This window comes from Gopherus flavomarginatus, chromosome 3 (assembly GCF_025201925.1).
Source record: "Gopherus flavomarginatus isolate rGopFla2 chromosome 3, rGopFla2.mat.asm, whole genome shotgun sequence".
Lineage (NCBI taxonomy): Eukaryota > Metazoa > Chordata > Testudines > Testudinidae > Gopherus > Gopherus flavomarginatus.
Window position 1 is genome coordinate 15,626,463 of NC_066619.1, and position 17,194 is coordinate 15,643,656.

The 17,194-nt window shown below is 46.9% G+C and overlaps 1 protein-coding gene across 10 annotated transcripts in view; it reads left to right on the forward strand.

Moving 5' to 3' along the window:
• CTIF (cap binding complex dependent translation initiation factor) overlaps positions 1-17,194 on the forward strand; it is a 348,500-nt gene that overhangs the window by 296,377 nt on the left and 34,929 nt on the right. For 9 of the 10 annotated variants that reach the window (XR_007773256.1, XR_007773257.1, XM_050944701.1 and 6 more), the window contains one exon: positions 7,119-7,274. The exons of the other annotated variant lie outside the window; for it this stretch is intronic. Coding sequence is in view for 7 of the 9 variants with exons in the window: in XM_050944701.1 (XP_050800658.1) it covers positions 7,119-7,274 (156 nt within the window). In the remaining 2 variants the exon portion in view is untranslated. The remainder of the gene's footprint in view (positions 1-7,118; positions 7,275-17,194) is intronic. 10 annotated transcript variants of the gene reach the window in all.

Below are 17,194 nucleotides of genomic sequence, written 5' to 3' on the forward strand. Positions count from 1 at the left end.
GATATACACTGAACTGTGATCTTACACAATACTTTGCTTCGCACAGATTGTGGTATGATACCACACCAATTATTGCAATCACTGAGAGTTCCTTTCTTTGGCATCTTCATTATAACCCCATTGGTTCACTCATCTGGCACTTTTTCCCTTTCTCAGACTGATGTAAACAGAGGGGACACGATAGATGCTTCTAATTTAGGATTTACCTTGAACATTCTGCATTCAAGTTATCCTCGCCAAGAGCTTTCCCATTTTTTAAGGATTTAATGGCTTGAATGATCTCTTCCTTAGTTGGGATGTCTGTGTTGATATCAAGATCTCCTTCTACCTCCTGGACGTTTGCTTCCTCTTTAGGTGGCTTCCTGTTCAGCAATTCTTTGAAATGCTCTGTCCAGTCTTTTTCGGTTGTTTGTTCCTGATGAGAGTGTTCGTTGGTGTCTGCCATTTACCACAGATAAGCCACGTCATTTTGTAGATGGTTCTTTGTTCAACACGAGCAACTGCAGCTTCTGCTTGTGTTGCCAGATGATGATTGATTATTTACTTCAGAAGGGCCTTTATCTACCCTTGGTCTTCATCATTAGCCTTAGCTCTTATCCGTAGATTTCAAAGTGCATTACAAAGGAGAGCAGTATTATTATCCCCATCCTACAGATGGAGAAACTGAGGCACACAGAGGTGAGGTGAGTTGCCCAAGGTCACCCAGCAGGCGGTAACAGAGCTGAGAATGGAATTCAGGTCTCCTTAGTCCCAGTCCAGTGCTTAAACCCTCCCCATCTTTGCTTAGTTGTCCAGTGACACTCTGCTATGAATCAAAGGAAGTTTATGACCAAAATATTTTAGCGCTGGCCCCATGATTTTTGTGTCGCTGATAAAGAAGAAAAGATGTTTCTGCTTCACAGAACTTCCAGTCTAAAAAGATAGATATTACAGTTCAGATCCATCCAGTGGTAGTCAGGGTGAATCTCAAAGTAGGGCAGATGTTTGTATTTTTAAAATGAATTTCTTTGGAGGCATTTCTCGGGAAGGCTTTGCTGAAGGGGAATGTGTGTTAAGCAGGAATTTGAAGGAAGAGCGTGTGGTGCAATGTCCTTTATGTGTGCTCTGCGCAATTCCAAAACTGCATCCTAACTCTCCCTGCAGTTTCCCAATAATCTGCTATGAATTACTTACAGTAAATAAGGAAAGGTGTATTTTCAGCTTGAAGTGTTTGAGCTGGCAATAAACTCACCGCTCTGGACACGATCAAAACATAAATCTCCCAGAATTTCTTATTTAAACTGTAAGGTATCCCAGCCTGGGTTTTTTATGATAGGTTTTTAGGAATGATAGAGGGGCTGCCTACTTAAGGAAGTTTAAAAATACAAAACCGAGTTTGTGCATGAGCCCATTGCATTTCTCAAGGTGAATCCACAGAGGAGTTGAATATATACATGTCTCTGTTTCTCCCGCGCTTGCATGGAGCTGTTCTTGGCTTTGCGATCGAAAACACCATGCCAGAGTTCATGTGAAAGCAGCAAAGAGTCCTGTGGCAGCTTATAGACTAACAGACTTATTGGAACATGAGTTCATGTGGTTATCCCAAGCGGCTAAGAATTTCCCAGAATGCTTTGGGAATCTTTAGACACTAAATGGCTTTCAAACTGGATTGATGTGGTTCCATGCAGGAAATAACAGTGCCTCAGTAAACATTCTCAGGCAGGAAACTGGGGTTTAAATGGAAGCCTGAGGATTTGGAGGGGAAGACATTGGGATTGGTGGAGGGTGTGTGAGATCCTGCAGGAAAATGCCGAAGGTCGGATTGTGACTAGCAATGCTTGACTGTATAAGGAGATGATGAGAGTCCGAGGAACCTTCCTCCACTAAACCAAAGGCATAGTGCAGCTAGGAAGTGTAAAGCCCACATGAAAGCAGAGCCTGTGCTCCCGAAAGGGGAGGAGAGAGGAGAAGGCATTTCTCAGGGAGCCCCCAGGAGGAACTCAGGCTGAGGAGAATAGAGATGTTCCTACTGCAGTGCGGCTCATCCTCATACCACAGGGATGTGCCTTTAAAGGGATAGAGGGATGTCAGGTGCTGGCAGAGGAACCTCAGGAGCTGAGAAGGGGCCTGTCTCCATGGAACTGGAGCTGTTTGCAGGCAGGGGCAACCCTAGACTAGCTGCCGGCAACTGGCGCCCTAGGCGAGCCATGCAATTGGCGCCCAAACCCCAACGACATATCTAAGCTGAGGTTTTCAGTAAACTGGGAAACATTTTGCCCCTTTTCTCCTTTCAGTGTTTTTTAAGCATTTTTTTTTAAAAAAAACAGAGGCTTAATTATTCAGTTTGTCCGTCCGTCCGTCCAGTCAACGTTTCTGAGATCAGATAAAACAGAGACATGAAATTTTCAGAATAGATTTGCACATGACAGCTAGATGATATTTCTGTCCAATTTCAAATAAAAATGCATTAAAAATGTTAATTATAATGTTTATTATTACGAATCCAGAATCATCCATTACGCCATCCTTCTTTAACTGCCATTAGCACCACATCCAATATAGAAAGAAATAAGAAAACTCTTCCATGAACTTTAACCTGTGTTTACACATGAACTTTAACCTGTGTTTACAAAACACTCCGAATAAAAAACACTCTGTGCTCTTAAAACATGACTTTTCTTGCTTTAAGTTTTGAAAATTCAGTCACTAGTCCTTTTAGATCCAGTTTTGCAGATATTTCATGCTCTATTGACATTGTGTTAAGTCCAACAAGTCTCTCTTGCACCATTGTTGAACACAAATATGTTTTTATCAATTTTAACTTTGAGAAGCTACGTTCCCCACTAGCTACAGAAACTGGCAAAGTTAAAAGAATGCATTGAGCTATACAGATGTTTGGGGAACTTGTCTGTGAATTTACTTTCACAAACAAACTTCAGTACTTCTTCAGGAGTGGAATATTTCTTGAGTCGTCTTGAAAAAGCCTGAAGCTCACTACACAAGTCTGTAGCATCAATGCCTTTTGAATGGTCATGAGTCAATGCCAACTCCAGTTTTATACAAAATTCTCTTATCTGTTTTGCTGTTTTCTTTTGCAAGCTGTGGATATCATATAGAAAGCCAAATACTGACTCTTGCTGCTGCATCTGTTGAAATCTTTTGTCAACTGAATAAATAGCAATATCAAGGACTGCAAAGCAGAAATTCACTTTGAACGTTTGTTTTGGGTTCTGAATGGGTGTGTCTCGTCCTTGATATGAAAACTGCTGTTTCTTTTGCCGAATGTGAACTGGCTCTGGTTCAAATTCTGTTGGAAAGTCTATTTCTTCAGCAAGCTTGAGAGAATCTACCAGTGTTCTTTTGAACCCTTCATCACTTCTGAATTCCTTCAGAATATTTTTAGTTTGCTGCAGTTTTTGAACAGCAGAATGTATGTTCAGGTTCTATTCCTGAAGCTGCCGTTAATCCTGAAAAGATATTATACCACAGTTCACAGTTAGAGAAGTCACATGGCGAGTCAGAATCTCCCAACAGTGTGTTGAGCCTGAGAAAAACATGTTGCACCAGATCAAAGAAACTGCTTGCCTCCAAACAGCATCTAGCAGCATCGACAACCAGATTCAGAGAATGTGCACTGCAAAGAACGAAAAAGGTCCTAGGATTGATTTCCATCATTCTCCTTTGCACACTATTGTCTTTACCCTCCATATTACTCCCACTATCATAGCCTTGGCCACCTAAGTTTTCAACAGATAATGACATTGTTTCAAGCTCTTGTAGAATAGTTTCAATCATAAATGCTCCAGTCTTCTCCTTCAGTGGTACAAAACCCAAAAAATGTTCCTTTATGAGCACTTCAGAATTATCTTCATCTGCAGACTTTTCTGTATCCACCAAACGAATGATCATTGTCATTTGTTCAACACAATTCACATCTGGTATACAGTCCAGTGTTATTAAAAAGTATTTTGCAGAATGGGCAGCTTCTACAATTTTCTTTTATTGGCATTGTAGAGTGGATCATCTTAACCCTCCATCTCTAACTGAAAAAAAATGCTAAAATATAATTTATTTTTGCAGTAAATACAAGATTTCACATATTAATAAATTCTCAGAAATGTGGAGAAATGAATAATAATTCATATTCCCTCCATACGTGCAACGGGAATTGAAATAATGACATCTTTGTTATTTTATTTGGTTTTTTTTCATCTTTTTCATTTTTTTTTATTTAATTTTTTTTCTCGAATTTGATGCCCCATTTTGCTTGGCACCCTAGGCAACTGCCTAGTTCGTCTATATGGACAGGCCACCCCTGCTTGCAGGCAGAAGCATTGAAAGCTAAGAAAATCAAAGAAACCCCTCTACCTCTGCACAAAGCTGAAAGCATTACAGGTGCTCTGAGATGCAATCTGAACCGTGCTTTAACTTACTTTATGCTTCTGGACAGAATGTGAGCACAGTGGAGAAAGAAGGGCTGGTGGAGTGATCCAGTCCCAAAGGGAAGAGGTAAAGATGTCCAAGCATATGGCCAAATGCTAGAGTGTTTTTATTTTTAATTGCTCAATAATCACATTGATATTTTTGTTCTGTCGATATAATTTTTAAACTAAAAGTTGAATGAAAGCTCCAGAACAAGCCATTAAATAGCCTCAAGTGAATGGCATTCTTCAAAACTATCCTTTCCTACAGGGACTGTGATCTAGGCGTGTTCCCAGGTGCAGAAGAACTGGAACAGACCTAGGACCAACAGAAGAGGGGAAGGATAGCTCAGTGGTTTGAGCATTGGCTTGCTAAACCCAAAGTTGTGTGTTCAGCCCTTGAGGGGGCCACTTAAGGATCTGGGGCAAAATCAGTACTTGGTCCTGCTAGTGAAGGCAGGGGGCTGGGCTTGATGACCTTTCAAGGTCCCTTCCAGTTCTAGGAGATTGGTATTATTATTCTGTAACACCGACACCTCTGGATGAGTTGTTGGCAGTAGAGATTGAACCTGGGAATCTCTGGATCGTAATGAATTAGCTTCTGCTGCCTGAGATGAAAGAACCAAGGCTATAGAGCAGGGATGGGCGAGCCACAAATGCTCATGAAATTGGGGGTTGGGGTATGGTAGGAGGTGAGGGCTCCAGCTGGGGATGCAGGGTCTGGGGTGCAGCTGGAAATGAGGGAGTTGGGGTGCAGGAGGGTGCTCCAGGATGGGACCAAGGGGTTCAGAGAGCAGGAGGGGGAAAAGGGCATGGGAGGGGGGCAGGTTCCAGACAGCACTTACCTCAAGCAGCTCCCAGAAGCAGCGGCATGTCCCCCCTCTGGTTCCTACGCAGAGACAGGGCCAGGCAGCTCTGTGCACTGCCCCATCTGCAGGTGCTGCCCCTGCAGCTCCCATTGGCTGCTGTTCCCAGACAATGGGAGCTGCAGGGGCAGTGCTTGGGGGCAGGGGCAGCCTGCAGAGCCCCCTGGTTGCCCCTGTGCATAGGAGCCGGAGGAGAGACATGCCACTGCTTCCAGAACCCACACAGAGCGGGACAAGCCCCTGACTGAAGCACCAGAACAGGGCAAGCCCTGGACCTTGCTCCCTGCTGGGAGCTCAAGGGCCAGATTAAAACATCTAGAGGGCCGGATATGGCCCCCGGGCCGTAGTTTGCCCACCCCTGCTATAGAGGGCTCATCAGTCTGTTGGTGGCTCACTTTTGAGTATTAGGAGGGCACTGATTAACATCTCTTGAGTTTTTTACACATATTGTTGCATAATAAAATAAATCACAAATCTCTCACTTGGGTTTCTTCAGCAGCTGCTTCACTTACATGCATTTAAACATCAGTATTTCACACAGTTTATAAACCAGTACTCTTCTCGCCGGTGGCTCTTCTGCACAGCTGTCTCCATATTGTGCAGGTGCAGATTAGCTCATTGGGTGCAACAATGTATCCTTTTTAGTTTTAGTCAATAGGAATAAGATGATGTAGAAAAGATACTTAAATAATTATCATTTTAGTTGCTGGATTTCATATATTGAGCAACACACATTGAACACACACTTCACCTGTAGTTTTTTTATGTTATACTCGAGAATGAACTTGTTCTGTAATTTTTCTCTGCATTATGTCAACTAAATTATAACCATAAGGAAAGGTAATTAAGAGTGGAAATTAGCAGGCTGCTGTGATATTTCTTGAAGCACGCAGCTATAACATCAAAAAGGGATTAGGGAAACATCCCCTTGTCCTGAGCACTATATACACTTGGATTATAGCATCATAATTTTTATTTGGTCCCTGTAAAAGTAAAGTACCAAATTTCTTGTTTAAAAAGATGAAGATTCTGTTTTATTGTATTTTCTCTGTAATTCTTTTCTTCTCCTGTCCCTCACCTGTTTATGTTCTTACTTTCTTTCCCTTGGCAGCCACCATTTTTGTCTATGGATTAGAGTAGAGGCCCAGTTGAGAGAGACATAACTCGCTGTGCATCTGATCTTGACCTTGCTTCTGGAGTTGCATAATTCTCACAGTCCTTCATTGTGGCAAGAGTATGGCACAGGAGGGGGTGACTTTTGAATGCCAACATTGTACCCTCCTGGTCCTCATCCAAGTGGGCAGTGGGCCAGTCCCTTGCTGTACTTTAGAGGATGCCAAGAAGCAGTTGCAGCAGCCAAGAATCACCAGCAGCCCAGGGAAGCCATGGTCCCTTTGGGTGCTAATTTTGAGAGACAGCCTGAACTTACTGAACTTACCTGTGGTGACAGGAATTCCCATCAGCAGAAAAACCAGGAAGTGTGTGTGCTGCCTGCACAGCTCATTTGCCTTTTGTGTTTGCCACACCCATTAAACCAGCCCCACTTTTTTGCATGTTGAATTGAATACTCACATATGTTACAAAAGGCAGAAAGGCCAAAGGGAAGTTGTTTCTATTGCACTGTGCAGCTGCTGCTGATATTTCTACAATACCTGCTTTATACTGTGTTGAAATTTCAGCCACTGCACTTACATTGAGTAATCTGCATGCTCATTACTAAAGTGACAGTCAGACTGTCTCTCCCCGTCTAGTTTCAATTTCCTCTTTTCTTAATTCCCTCCCTAGACAGCCGTTGCCTCTCCCAGTGAGTTGTGGTTTTGCTGATGCCGCCTGTTGTCTGTCCCCCTTGCAGAAAGATTTCACAATGCGGGAGGAGCTGCAGCAGCGCGACGTGGAGCGCTGGCTGGGGTTCATCACCTTCCTCTGCGAAGTCTTTGGCACCATGAGAAGCAACACGGGGGAGCCCTTCCGAGTCCTTGTCTGTCCCATTTATACCTGCCTCAGGGAGGTAATGCCTCATTTTCTCAGCTGTGTATGAGCTAAGCTGTTGAGTTACAATTCTGATGGAGTCCTTGGTTATTCATTCTTTCTTTTCAATTATTAACATTTGCCCCTCGTCTGTCCCTTTAAATTATTCCATTCTGGCATGGGCTTTTGGATCCTTCCGTCCTGCACAGCCCTTTGAATTAAAGCACAGAGTCCCGAGACCCCATCCTTAAGGACACCAACTGTGCAAAATCCAGAAGGACAAAGGGTAAATAATGGCCAACTCCAACCACAGGGGACTAGGACACGCAGAATCATCTCACGGAGAGCAGCCTGAGGAAACCAAAAGAGTGAGGTGGTGTTGCATTATATTAAAATAGCAACTAGCGACCCCAGCTGAGAGCAGAGCTGTATCATGATAGGTGCTGTATAAACCCATGTGGTTTACCAGAAGAGACCATGCCTGCCCTGAGGAATCTACAGTCTAAATCAGGGGTGGGCAAACTACTTTTTAAGCCGGCCTACGAGCTCTGGCTGGAGAGTGGGGTCTGGGGCTTGCCCGGCTCCAGCCAGGGAGCAGAATCGGGGGCCGCACCACACAGCTCCCGGAAGTCACAGCATAGCCCCGCTGTGCCACTCCTGCTGGGGGGCAGGGGCAGGGGCTGCTCCATGTGGCTCCCGGAAGCCGCAGCATGGCCTGCTCCGGCTCCTACGCACTCCAATGGCCCCCTCTAGCACTGCAATGGGAGCTGCAGGGGCGGTGCCTGCGGACAGGGCAGCATGCAGAGCCACCTGGCCACGCCTCCACGTAGGAGCCAGAGAAGGGACATGCTGCTTCTTCTGGGAGCCGCTTGAGGTAAGCACCGCTGGGAGCCTGCACCCCTGATCCTCTTCCCACACCCCAACCCCCTGTCCCAGCCCAGATCCCCCTCCAAACTCCTCGGTCCCAGCTCAGAGCAACTTCCTACATCCCAAACTCCTCAGTCCGACCCCAGAACCACACCGCCAACCAGAACCCGCACTGCCTCCCGCACTCCAACCCCAATTTTGTGAGCATTCATGGCCCGCCATACAATTTCTATTCCCAGATGTGGCCCTCGGGCCAAAAAGTTTGCCCATCCCTGGTCTAAATAGTCAAGGCAGACAAAAGATGGGAGGGAAAACAGGCGCAAATAAATGAAGAGACTTACTCGAGGTCACACAGCAGGTTTGTGGTAGTGATAAGATCAGAACCCAGATCTCTTAGGCCAATGCACTATCCACTAGACAATACTGCCTTCCATCATTTAAATGAGATGGGGGGATAGATAGAAAGCATGGTGAGACATCGAACTTTAATGACTTTGGCAGACGCCTCAGATTTGCAAATACAAAAATAAGCTAAAGTGTTAAAATATTATCTAAGTGTTGAAGAGAACTTTTCTCCAGCCAATTTAAAAGCTTTTATATCTTCTGCTGCTTGTAGAAGATATTCTTAGAAAAAGCGATCTGTGGCCTAAGATAAATTCTGCTCTTGAAACAAACACGACAGCAAAAAAGGGAAGTGCTAAGAGTAATTATTTTGTACTTACATAGCAACTTTCGTCTGTGTGTGCCAGGGGATGCTGTAAACATTAAGCTCATAACAACACCACTGTGAGTGGAAAGATGAGTAAACTGAGGCACAGAGAAATTAAGTGAGTCATTATTATAAGCTAAGAGAACCCAGAAGCCCTATCTGCCTAGCAACCCCAACCGAGATTACTGTCTAGTGTGTGTCACAATGTTGTCTAGTGTGTGTCACAAGTGTGACACATTGGGGAGTGTGTGCTGAACATCCCCCTCTGTGCTGATGCAGAAAGGATATGAATTGCTACAGGCTCAAGCTGAGAAGCAGTACTAGTCATGCTTTTAGCTCCGAAGGTCCCTGGTTTAATTCCCAGTGTGCCAGTATCATGATAGGTACTGGGAATTGAACCAGGGACCTTCAGAGCTAAAAGCATGATGGGTAATGCTGCCCAGCTGAGGCCTGTACCAATTCATATCCTCTCTGCATCAGCACAGAGGGGGATTTTTAGCACACACTCCCCAGTGTGTCACAAGTGACGCACACTAGACAATATTATGATACACACAAGACAGCGTTCCCCCATGTGATGTTAATCATAGTAATGTAGGGCTGGAAAGGATCTTGAAAGGCCACCTAGGCCAGCCCCTTGAGCTGAGGCGGGACCAAGTCAAACTAGAGCATCCCTGATAGGTGTTTGTCTGACCTGTTCTTAAAAACCTTCAGTGGATGGGAGATCCACAAGCTCCCTTGATAACCTACTCCATTATTTAGCTGTCCTTATAGTTGAAAAGTTTTTTCATAATATCTAACCTAAATCTCCCATACTGCAGATTAAGCCCATTACTTCTTATCCTAGCTTCAATGGATACGGAGAACAATTTACAGTCGCTTTTATACCATCCTTAACATATTTGAAGGCTGTTACCAAGTCCCCTCTCAATTTTCTTCTCTGAAGGTTAAACTTGCCTAGTATATTTAACCTTTCCTCATAGGTTAGGGTTTCTAAACCGTTTGTCATTTTTATGGCTTTCCTCTGGACCCTCTCCAGTTTGTCCACATCTTTCCTAAAGGATGGCACCCGAAACTGGACACCGTACTCCAGCTGAGGCTCCAGTGCCGAATAGAACAGGACAGTTACCTTCCATGTCTTACATATATATGCCTGTTAATATACCCCAGAATGATATTAGCCTTTTTTGCAACTGCATCACATTGTTGACTCATTCAATTTGTGATCCACTGTAACCCCCAGATACTTTTCAGCTGTTCTGCTGCCTAGCCCAGTAGCGGGCAAACTTTTTGGTCTGACGGCCACATTGGGTTTCCAAAATTGTATGGAGGGCTGGTTAGGGGAGGCTGTACCAGGCATGGCCCAGCCCCCACCCCCTATCTGACTCTCCTCTTGCTTCTCACCCCCTGACAGCCCCCCTGGGACTCCTGCCCCATCCAACCCCCCCATTCTCTGTCCCCTGATTGCCCCCCGGGATCCCTGCCCCATCCACCCCTCCCTGTCCCCTGACTGCCCCCAGACCACCTGCCCCGACTGCCTCCCACTTCCCCATCCAACCCCTCCTCTCATTCCTGACTACCCCCCGGGATCCCTGCCCCATCCAACCGCCCTTCTCCCTGACTGCCCCCGGAACACCTGCCCCTGACTGCCCTCCGTCAGCCCATCCAATCCCCCCTCTCCTTCCTGACTGCCCCCTGGGGACCCCTGCCCCCATTCAACTCCCTGTTCCCTGCCCTCTGACTGCCCCGACCCCTATCCACACAACCCCCCTGACCACCACCCCAAACTCCTCTGCCCTCTATCCAACGTCCCCTCTTCCCTGCCCCCTTACCGCACTGCCTGGAGCACTGGTGGCTGGCGGCGCTACAGCCACGCCACCCTGAGCACCAGGACAGGCAGTGGCGCCGCCCGGCTGGAGCCAGCCACACCACCGCACAGCGTAGAGACGGTGGTGTAGTGAGCTGAGGCTGTGGGGGAGGGAGGACAGCAGGGGAGGGGCTGTGAGCTAGCCTCCCAGGCCAGGACCTCAGGGGCCGGGCAGGAGGGTCCCGCAGGCCGGATGTGGCCCATGGGCCATAGTTTGCCCATCTCTGGCCTAGCCATTTATTCCCTATTTTGTACTTATCCATTTGATTTTTCCTTCCTAAATGTAGCTCTTTGCATTTGTCTTTATTGAATTTCGACTTACTGATTTAAGACCGATTCTCCAATTTGTTGAGGTCGTTTTGAATTCTAATCTTGCCCTCCAGAGTGCTTACAACCCCTCCCAGCTTGGTGTCATCCGCAAATTTTATGAGCATACTCTCCACGACATTATCCAAGTCACTAATAAATAATATTGACTAGTACTGGACCCAGGACAGATCCTTGTGGGACCCTATTAGGTACTTCCTCCCAGTTTGCTTATGAGAATGTCTTGTGGGACGGTGTGAAAACCCATACTACAAATCAAGATAAATCACATCTACTGCTTCTCCCCTATCCACTAGGCTGGTAACCCTGTCAAAGAGGGAAATCAGATTGGTTGGGCGTGATTTGTTCTTGACAAATCCATGCTGGCTATTGATTATAACCCTGTTATCCTCTAGATGGTTACAAATGGATTGTTTAATAATATGTTCTGGTGTGTTGTCAGTGTGACAGTTCAGGGCAACTGCCCCTGTATTCCACCTCCGTGGTCCCTCGAGGACTCTCAGTCCCACTCTCAGGCTTCCAGCTCCTCAACTGTCACCTCTCTTAGGGTGGAGACCCAGTGTCTCTCCCTCCTGAACGAGGGGTTTCCAGGCTGTCCAGTTCTCTGCTGGCACTGTGACATCCCCAGCAAGCCAGTCTGCCTAAATAAGCCAGTGTCTGCACTTTGCTTTCTCTTCGAAGGCTATGAACAACTGTGGTTTCCCGCAGTCACAAGTTATTGCACAGCCCTTTCTAAGCAAGCACATTTATTCTTAAGGTGAAAGCATTATAGAAAAAAAACATTAAAACAATAAAAGTTCCTCTACACATGCTTACCAGAGGTCACCCATCAATCTTATGGGGCCTCAGTAGACCAAAGTCCTTCCAACCCTTCCCATGAAGGATTGGGTGCCCCCTTGGACAGTATGTTCTGTCTGCTTGCTGGATCAGAAAGCAGGGCCTGAGACAGTTTAAGCTCAGGCTGTTTAGCCAAAAGTCCTGCCTTTGTCTGTTGGTCTCTGGAGAATCCAGTTTGAACCCATAAATCCAAGCCTCTGCTGGTCATTGTACCTCACTGAAGGGGTTACAATCTGGCAGAATTTTGCCCAATCATCCCCTCACTCTTCTTAATTCCTGAAGGAGCTGTGGTCACCCTCCCCTATGGAATTACAATCTGTGGCCAAATAATACGTAAATGTAATACTGTAAGCTCTCCCAAAGATATTGCAAGAAATTGCCAATCTGTCATCCCAATGAGTATGTGGGGTTTTGTATGAAACCCAGTGTGAATTAAAATTCATTTGGATAACAGAAAATTAATTCAGAATACTGGTGATTCACTATCAGCAAGGATACTTTAAAATCTCTAAATAAATGTAAATAAAGAGCCAAGTTATGCTGCGATTGTCTTTTCCCATCTTCGTTCCTGAGCAAAGTGTTTTCGTTCATTAGTTATCAGGATTGGCAGTGGCGGTGACAACTCTGCTGTTTTCAAACCCTAAAATGGTGGATCTCGGGCTGATCCTTGGAGGGAGGTTGTGACCTGATGGTGCAGGTGCTCTGTTTCATGGTATCTAGGCATAACCAGCTTTGGGATTTTTTTAATACCCTTAGCTAATCTTATCTCGCAGGATGGACTCATGAGAAGGGTTCAGCCAGTCAGCGTTTGTGATAGGTGGCAACTCTAAATGGATCACCAAACCCAAGCTGGATACTGGGAACCCCTGGAGTTATGCAAGCTGTAACAGTCCTCCATGCACAGCAGCCCCGTAGTGCAGTTGCTATGGCCCCTGCTCGTGTTCAGCCCAGCTCTCAGGCTGCTCGGTAGCAGTTGCAGATGGAACTCCACAGGGGGGATAGTAACATTGGAAGCTGGCTGGAGGGAGATCTGCTGGGTCAGCAGGGTACAAGGCTTGGAAGAGCATCTTGTCCCCTCCCCAACCTCCAGGACCTGTCAGGTCCAACCCTGGGAGCTACCCATAGAAGTGCATTTGTGGATTTCCAGGGGAGGCGATGCAGGCACCATTCCTTCCTGCAGGGACATTCTGCCCTTGGCAGGTCTCTTTAAGACAAAGCCAGATCAGAGTGGTTCAGGCAATGAAAGGCAGGCCTAGGTGGCTCTGACAGCACTCTCCTTGCTTGTGTTACCCATCACAGCTTGAATTCTTACAAGCGGCAGGATTGTTTAAATCTCCTTTGCTTTTCATGCTTTTCACATATTGCCTTTCACTCAACTTAGACAGCAAAACTAGCCTGATCTTTCACTCTCCCTGTCTGTGCAAGATTGTTCCCAGTAGTGTATTTTCTAGGGCCCAGTCCAGTCTTGAATGTCCCAAGAACATGGGAATTACACCACTTCCTTGGGAGACATTTTCGCAGCCTAATAGATCTCCCTGATATTCATCCTAAATTTTCCTTTGTGTAACTTCATCCCATCACTCTTGTTTGTACCCTCTTGGAGAGCCTGGGGAGGTTGTTTTTTCATTTTGTCTTGTCTCCTTCCCCTGAAGAATGAGGGATGGCCATAGCTGGAGATGAGACGTTGGACGGGGACCACCAGGGCACTGAGTTGGCACTGAGCAGCTTCTCTCTCAGGTGCTTGGCTGGCTGGTTCTTGCTCCCATGCTCGGCAGAATGCCACATGTAGGATCGGAAAGGAATTTCACCCAGTCAGATCAGCAGTGACCTTGGGGGTTTATCACCTTCCTCTGCCCCATGTGGGTGTGGGTCACTTGCCAGGATTATCTGGGTATATCTCACTTAATTGTTTCCCTGCCATGGCGGGGACCTTGGGCACTGGTACACCTCAGTCCCTCTTCTGTCTGTGGCACATGCTCGTCTCCTGAGGGGTGTAATACTTCTGTCTAATTTTGTTTGTTGGGTTTGGAGTGCAGGCTCAGGTGGTTTTGGTGGCCTGGTGCTATACAGCAGATCAGTCCAGATGATCTGGTGGTCCCTACTGGCTTTAAACTCTGTGATTCTCCCTCCTATTTGATGACACCCTTCAAACACTTGTGCTTGTTTTTTCTCCTGCCTCCCATCCACCCAGTTCTTTTACTCTGTAGTCCTTTATAAAAAATCGTTATAAGAGACAAGCTAAGATCTCTGTCTCTCAGGGTTTGTCTACATCAGAAAGTTGCAGCGCTGGTGAGGGAGTTACAGCGCTGCAACTTAGGAGGTGTACACATCTGCAGGGCACCACCAGCGCTGCAACTCCCTGTTTGCAGCGCTGGCCGTACTCCCGTTTTGTCTCGGGTGTAGAGGATCCAGCGCTGGTGATCCAGCGCTGGTAATCAAGTATAGTCACTTACCAGCGCTTTTCTTGACCTCCGTGGAATAAGCAGGTATCCCAGCATACCTGAGGAAGCCTCTGGTAATCAAGCTGGTCTCCTTCCCCGGCTTGCTCTCGCGTTCCCCGAACCCCGAGCAAGCAGGTCTCCTTCCCTGAGGTTTGCTGGGTGGTTCCGGGAAGGCGAGAGCAAACCGGGGAAGGAAACCAGCTTCGCCGCGGTTTGCTCTCGCGTTCCGCGAACCACCCTGCAAACCGCAGGGAAGGAGACCTGCTTGTTCGGGGAACGCGAGAGCAAACCGCGGCGAAGCTGGTCTCCTTCCCCGGTTTGCTCTCGCGTTCCGCGAACCACCCTGCAAACCGCAGGGAAGGAGACCTGCTTGTTCGGGGAACGCGAGAGCAAACCGCGGCGAAGCTGGTCTCCTTCCCCGGTTTGCTCTCGCGTTCGCCGAACCCCCGAGCAAGCAGGTCTCCTTCCCTGCGGTTTGCTGGGTGGTTCGCGGAACGCGAGAGCAAACCGCGGCGAAGCTGGTCTCCTTCCCCGGTTTGCTCTCGCCTTCCCCAAAACCCCTTGAAGCCGCCCAACAGCGCTGCAGTGTGGCCACATCTAACACCACTTGCAGCGCTGGTTGCTGTAAGTGTGGCCACTCTGCAGCGCTGGCCCTATACAGCTGTACTAATACAGCTGTAACAACCAGCGCTGCAAAATTTTAGATGTAGACATGGCCTCAGTCCTTTCAGCAATTCCTGCATCTTAGCCTCTCTCCCCCTCCCCCTTTTCCTTTATAGCTTTGGCAGACTCAGCCAAAGGTCACCAAGGGAGTGAGCAAGAGGAAGGGGAATGTTTCTGATGGCTGTGGCAGGAATGTCTCTTCCCTTCCCCCAGGGAGGCTCCCTCTCCATAGCTCCCTTCCTTTCCTCCCCCAGTAAAAGCATATTAACACCTTCAATAATGGCCTATGCTTATGCTAGGCTGGACAGAATGGGGAGTGGATATGGTCAAGGGGCAGTGAAGACATTGGAACGGGTTGGGCCAGCCTGAAAGAATTCCTGCTGCTGGCTAATGAGGAGGATGACGACAACTCAGAGGTCACCAAAGCAGCCTCTCTCAACAAGAGAAAAATGGACTTCTACAGCAGTGAGTAAGCCTCACTTTTTTGCTGTATGTCAGCTCAGTTTGTGTTGTTTGGATTCAAGAGGAAAGCTGACCTTGGGAAAGTAAAAGTGAGGTACAGCTGTATATGCTGGGGGCTGGAAGTATTATGTGTTGTAATGAATAACACGTACCTAGTTATTGCAGCTGATCATTATTATTTATTGTTGTTAAAAGAAATCTGTTACACAACCTGGGGAATTTGCATAGTGCTTTACAAACCGAGATGAAAACACATTCACCACTTGGAAGAACTAGCGGTTAAAGTTGGACAAGGCAAATGTGAGAAAAGACCTTGGACAAAGTTGAGGGCTGGACTGGTAAGAGGTTTATTGACAAGGAGAAGGTGGAAAGGATTGTTTGCAGAAGTGGGTTTTAAGGAGGGAATTGAAAGAGAGAAGAGGGCAGATAAGAACAGGAGGATAGAGGACTGTTGCAACTGTCAAAGCTAAGGAGCTTGCTGGCTTAGTTTACAGGCACCAGGCAAAATTATAATGAAGCATAAAAGTTCAAAATATAAATAAATGAAAATCTTTTCTTCCCATCCATGCCCCTGGACTGGAGGGTATGTGTGTGTTCTGAAGGGGGGAGCAGCCTGAGTGTGTGTGGAACAGGACATTGTTCCTTGGGAAAGGTTTTCTCTACAGGCCATCTTACATTTCAGTCTGAACACAGTCAGGTTTGGCCTCATTCTTGTCTCTCCTGGCAAGGATTTCCATCGCTGGGTCTCTTTATTCAGATCTGCTGTACACACGGATATTAAGATCTTCCAGGACCATGATTCTTGGAGACTTTGCCTTGGTGGAAACTCTGTTAGTTCTTTCAGGAATTCGACTGGGGCCTTGGAAGCTCTTATGGCTGGAGATCTCAATAGCAGAAATGTTCCACAGTTTCTTCCATCGCTCACTTCACATACACTCAGATCTCTCCTCGTTTTCATGGTGCATTTCTGGTCCAGTGAAATTAAAATGGCCACCCCACTGCCCTTGCATGCTGTAAGGCGGTTGCATGGTAGGTGTTGTGTGGGGACAAACTGGACCATAAGCAGGTTTTGATGATTTGTGTACAGTTGGAAGTCTCTTCTGTGAACAGCTCAAGCGTGATGCTCATTGTGCTAAGGGCTGACCTAGTATTTGTCAGGAAGAGTTGGAAGCTTGAGCTGTGGCTTTTTACTGATGCAATTTGGATGGCTGTTGAGGGGCATTGGAGGCCAGTAGGGTTTGCTGCAGTTGCCAAAAGCTAGTTGTTGATCTCCCAGAATTTTTCTTCCTAAGGTGGAATCCACTTGACGGTGATGGCTTTGAATGTATTCGCAGCTCCTCGCCTCCAGGGAGGTGTTTATGTGAGGGCTTGGAGGGCTGGGTAATATATTCTCTGTTGTTCCCTGTGTGCAGGGCTAGTCCACCCATGTAGGTAGTGCCACTGGAAGGCTGCTCAAAATTATGCCAGATGCAGCTGATGGCCCTGAACTCTATCCCTCTGTACAACAGCATTGCTCAGAAAGCCCAATGATTAGGCCTTACGAGAGAACTCTGGGGCCCTGGTACATCATGTGCACTGGGGCCCCACGCCCTTCCATTTCACCCCAGTTACAGATGTTTTGTGGACTCCCCTGAGCTTGGAGCCTGGTACAATTGTCCCCCTTTCATCCGCCTAATTTAAAGTAACTGTAATTCACAAGGCTGCAACAAATGATCTTTCTCTCACACACACAGTTCCCAGAGTACCATGGTGGGGGCATATCCCAACTCCCCCTCTCATCCTTCCCA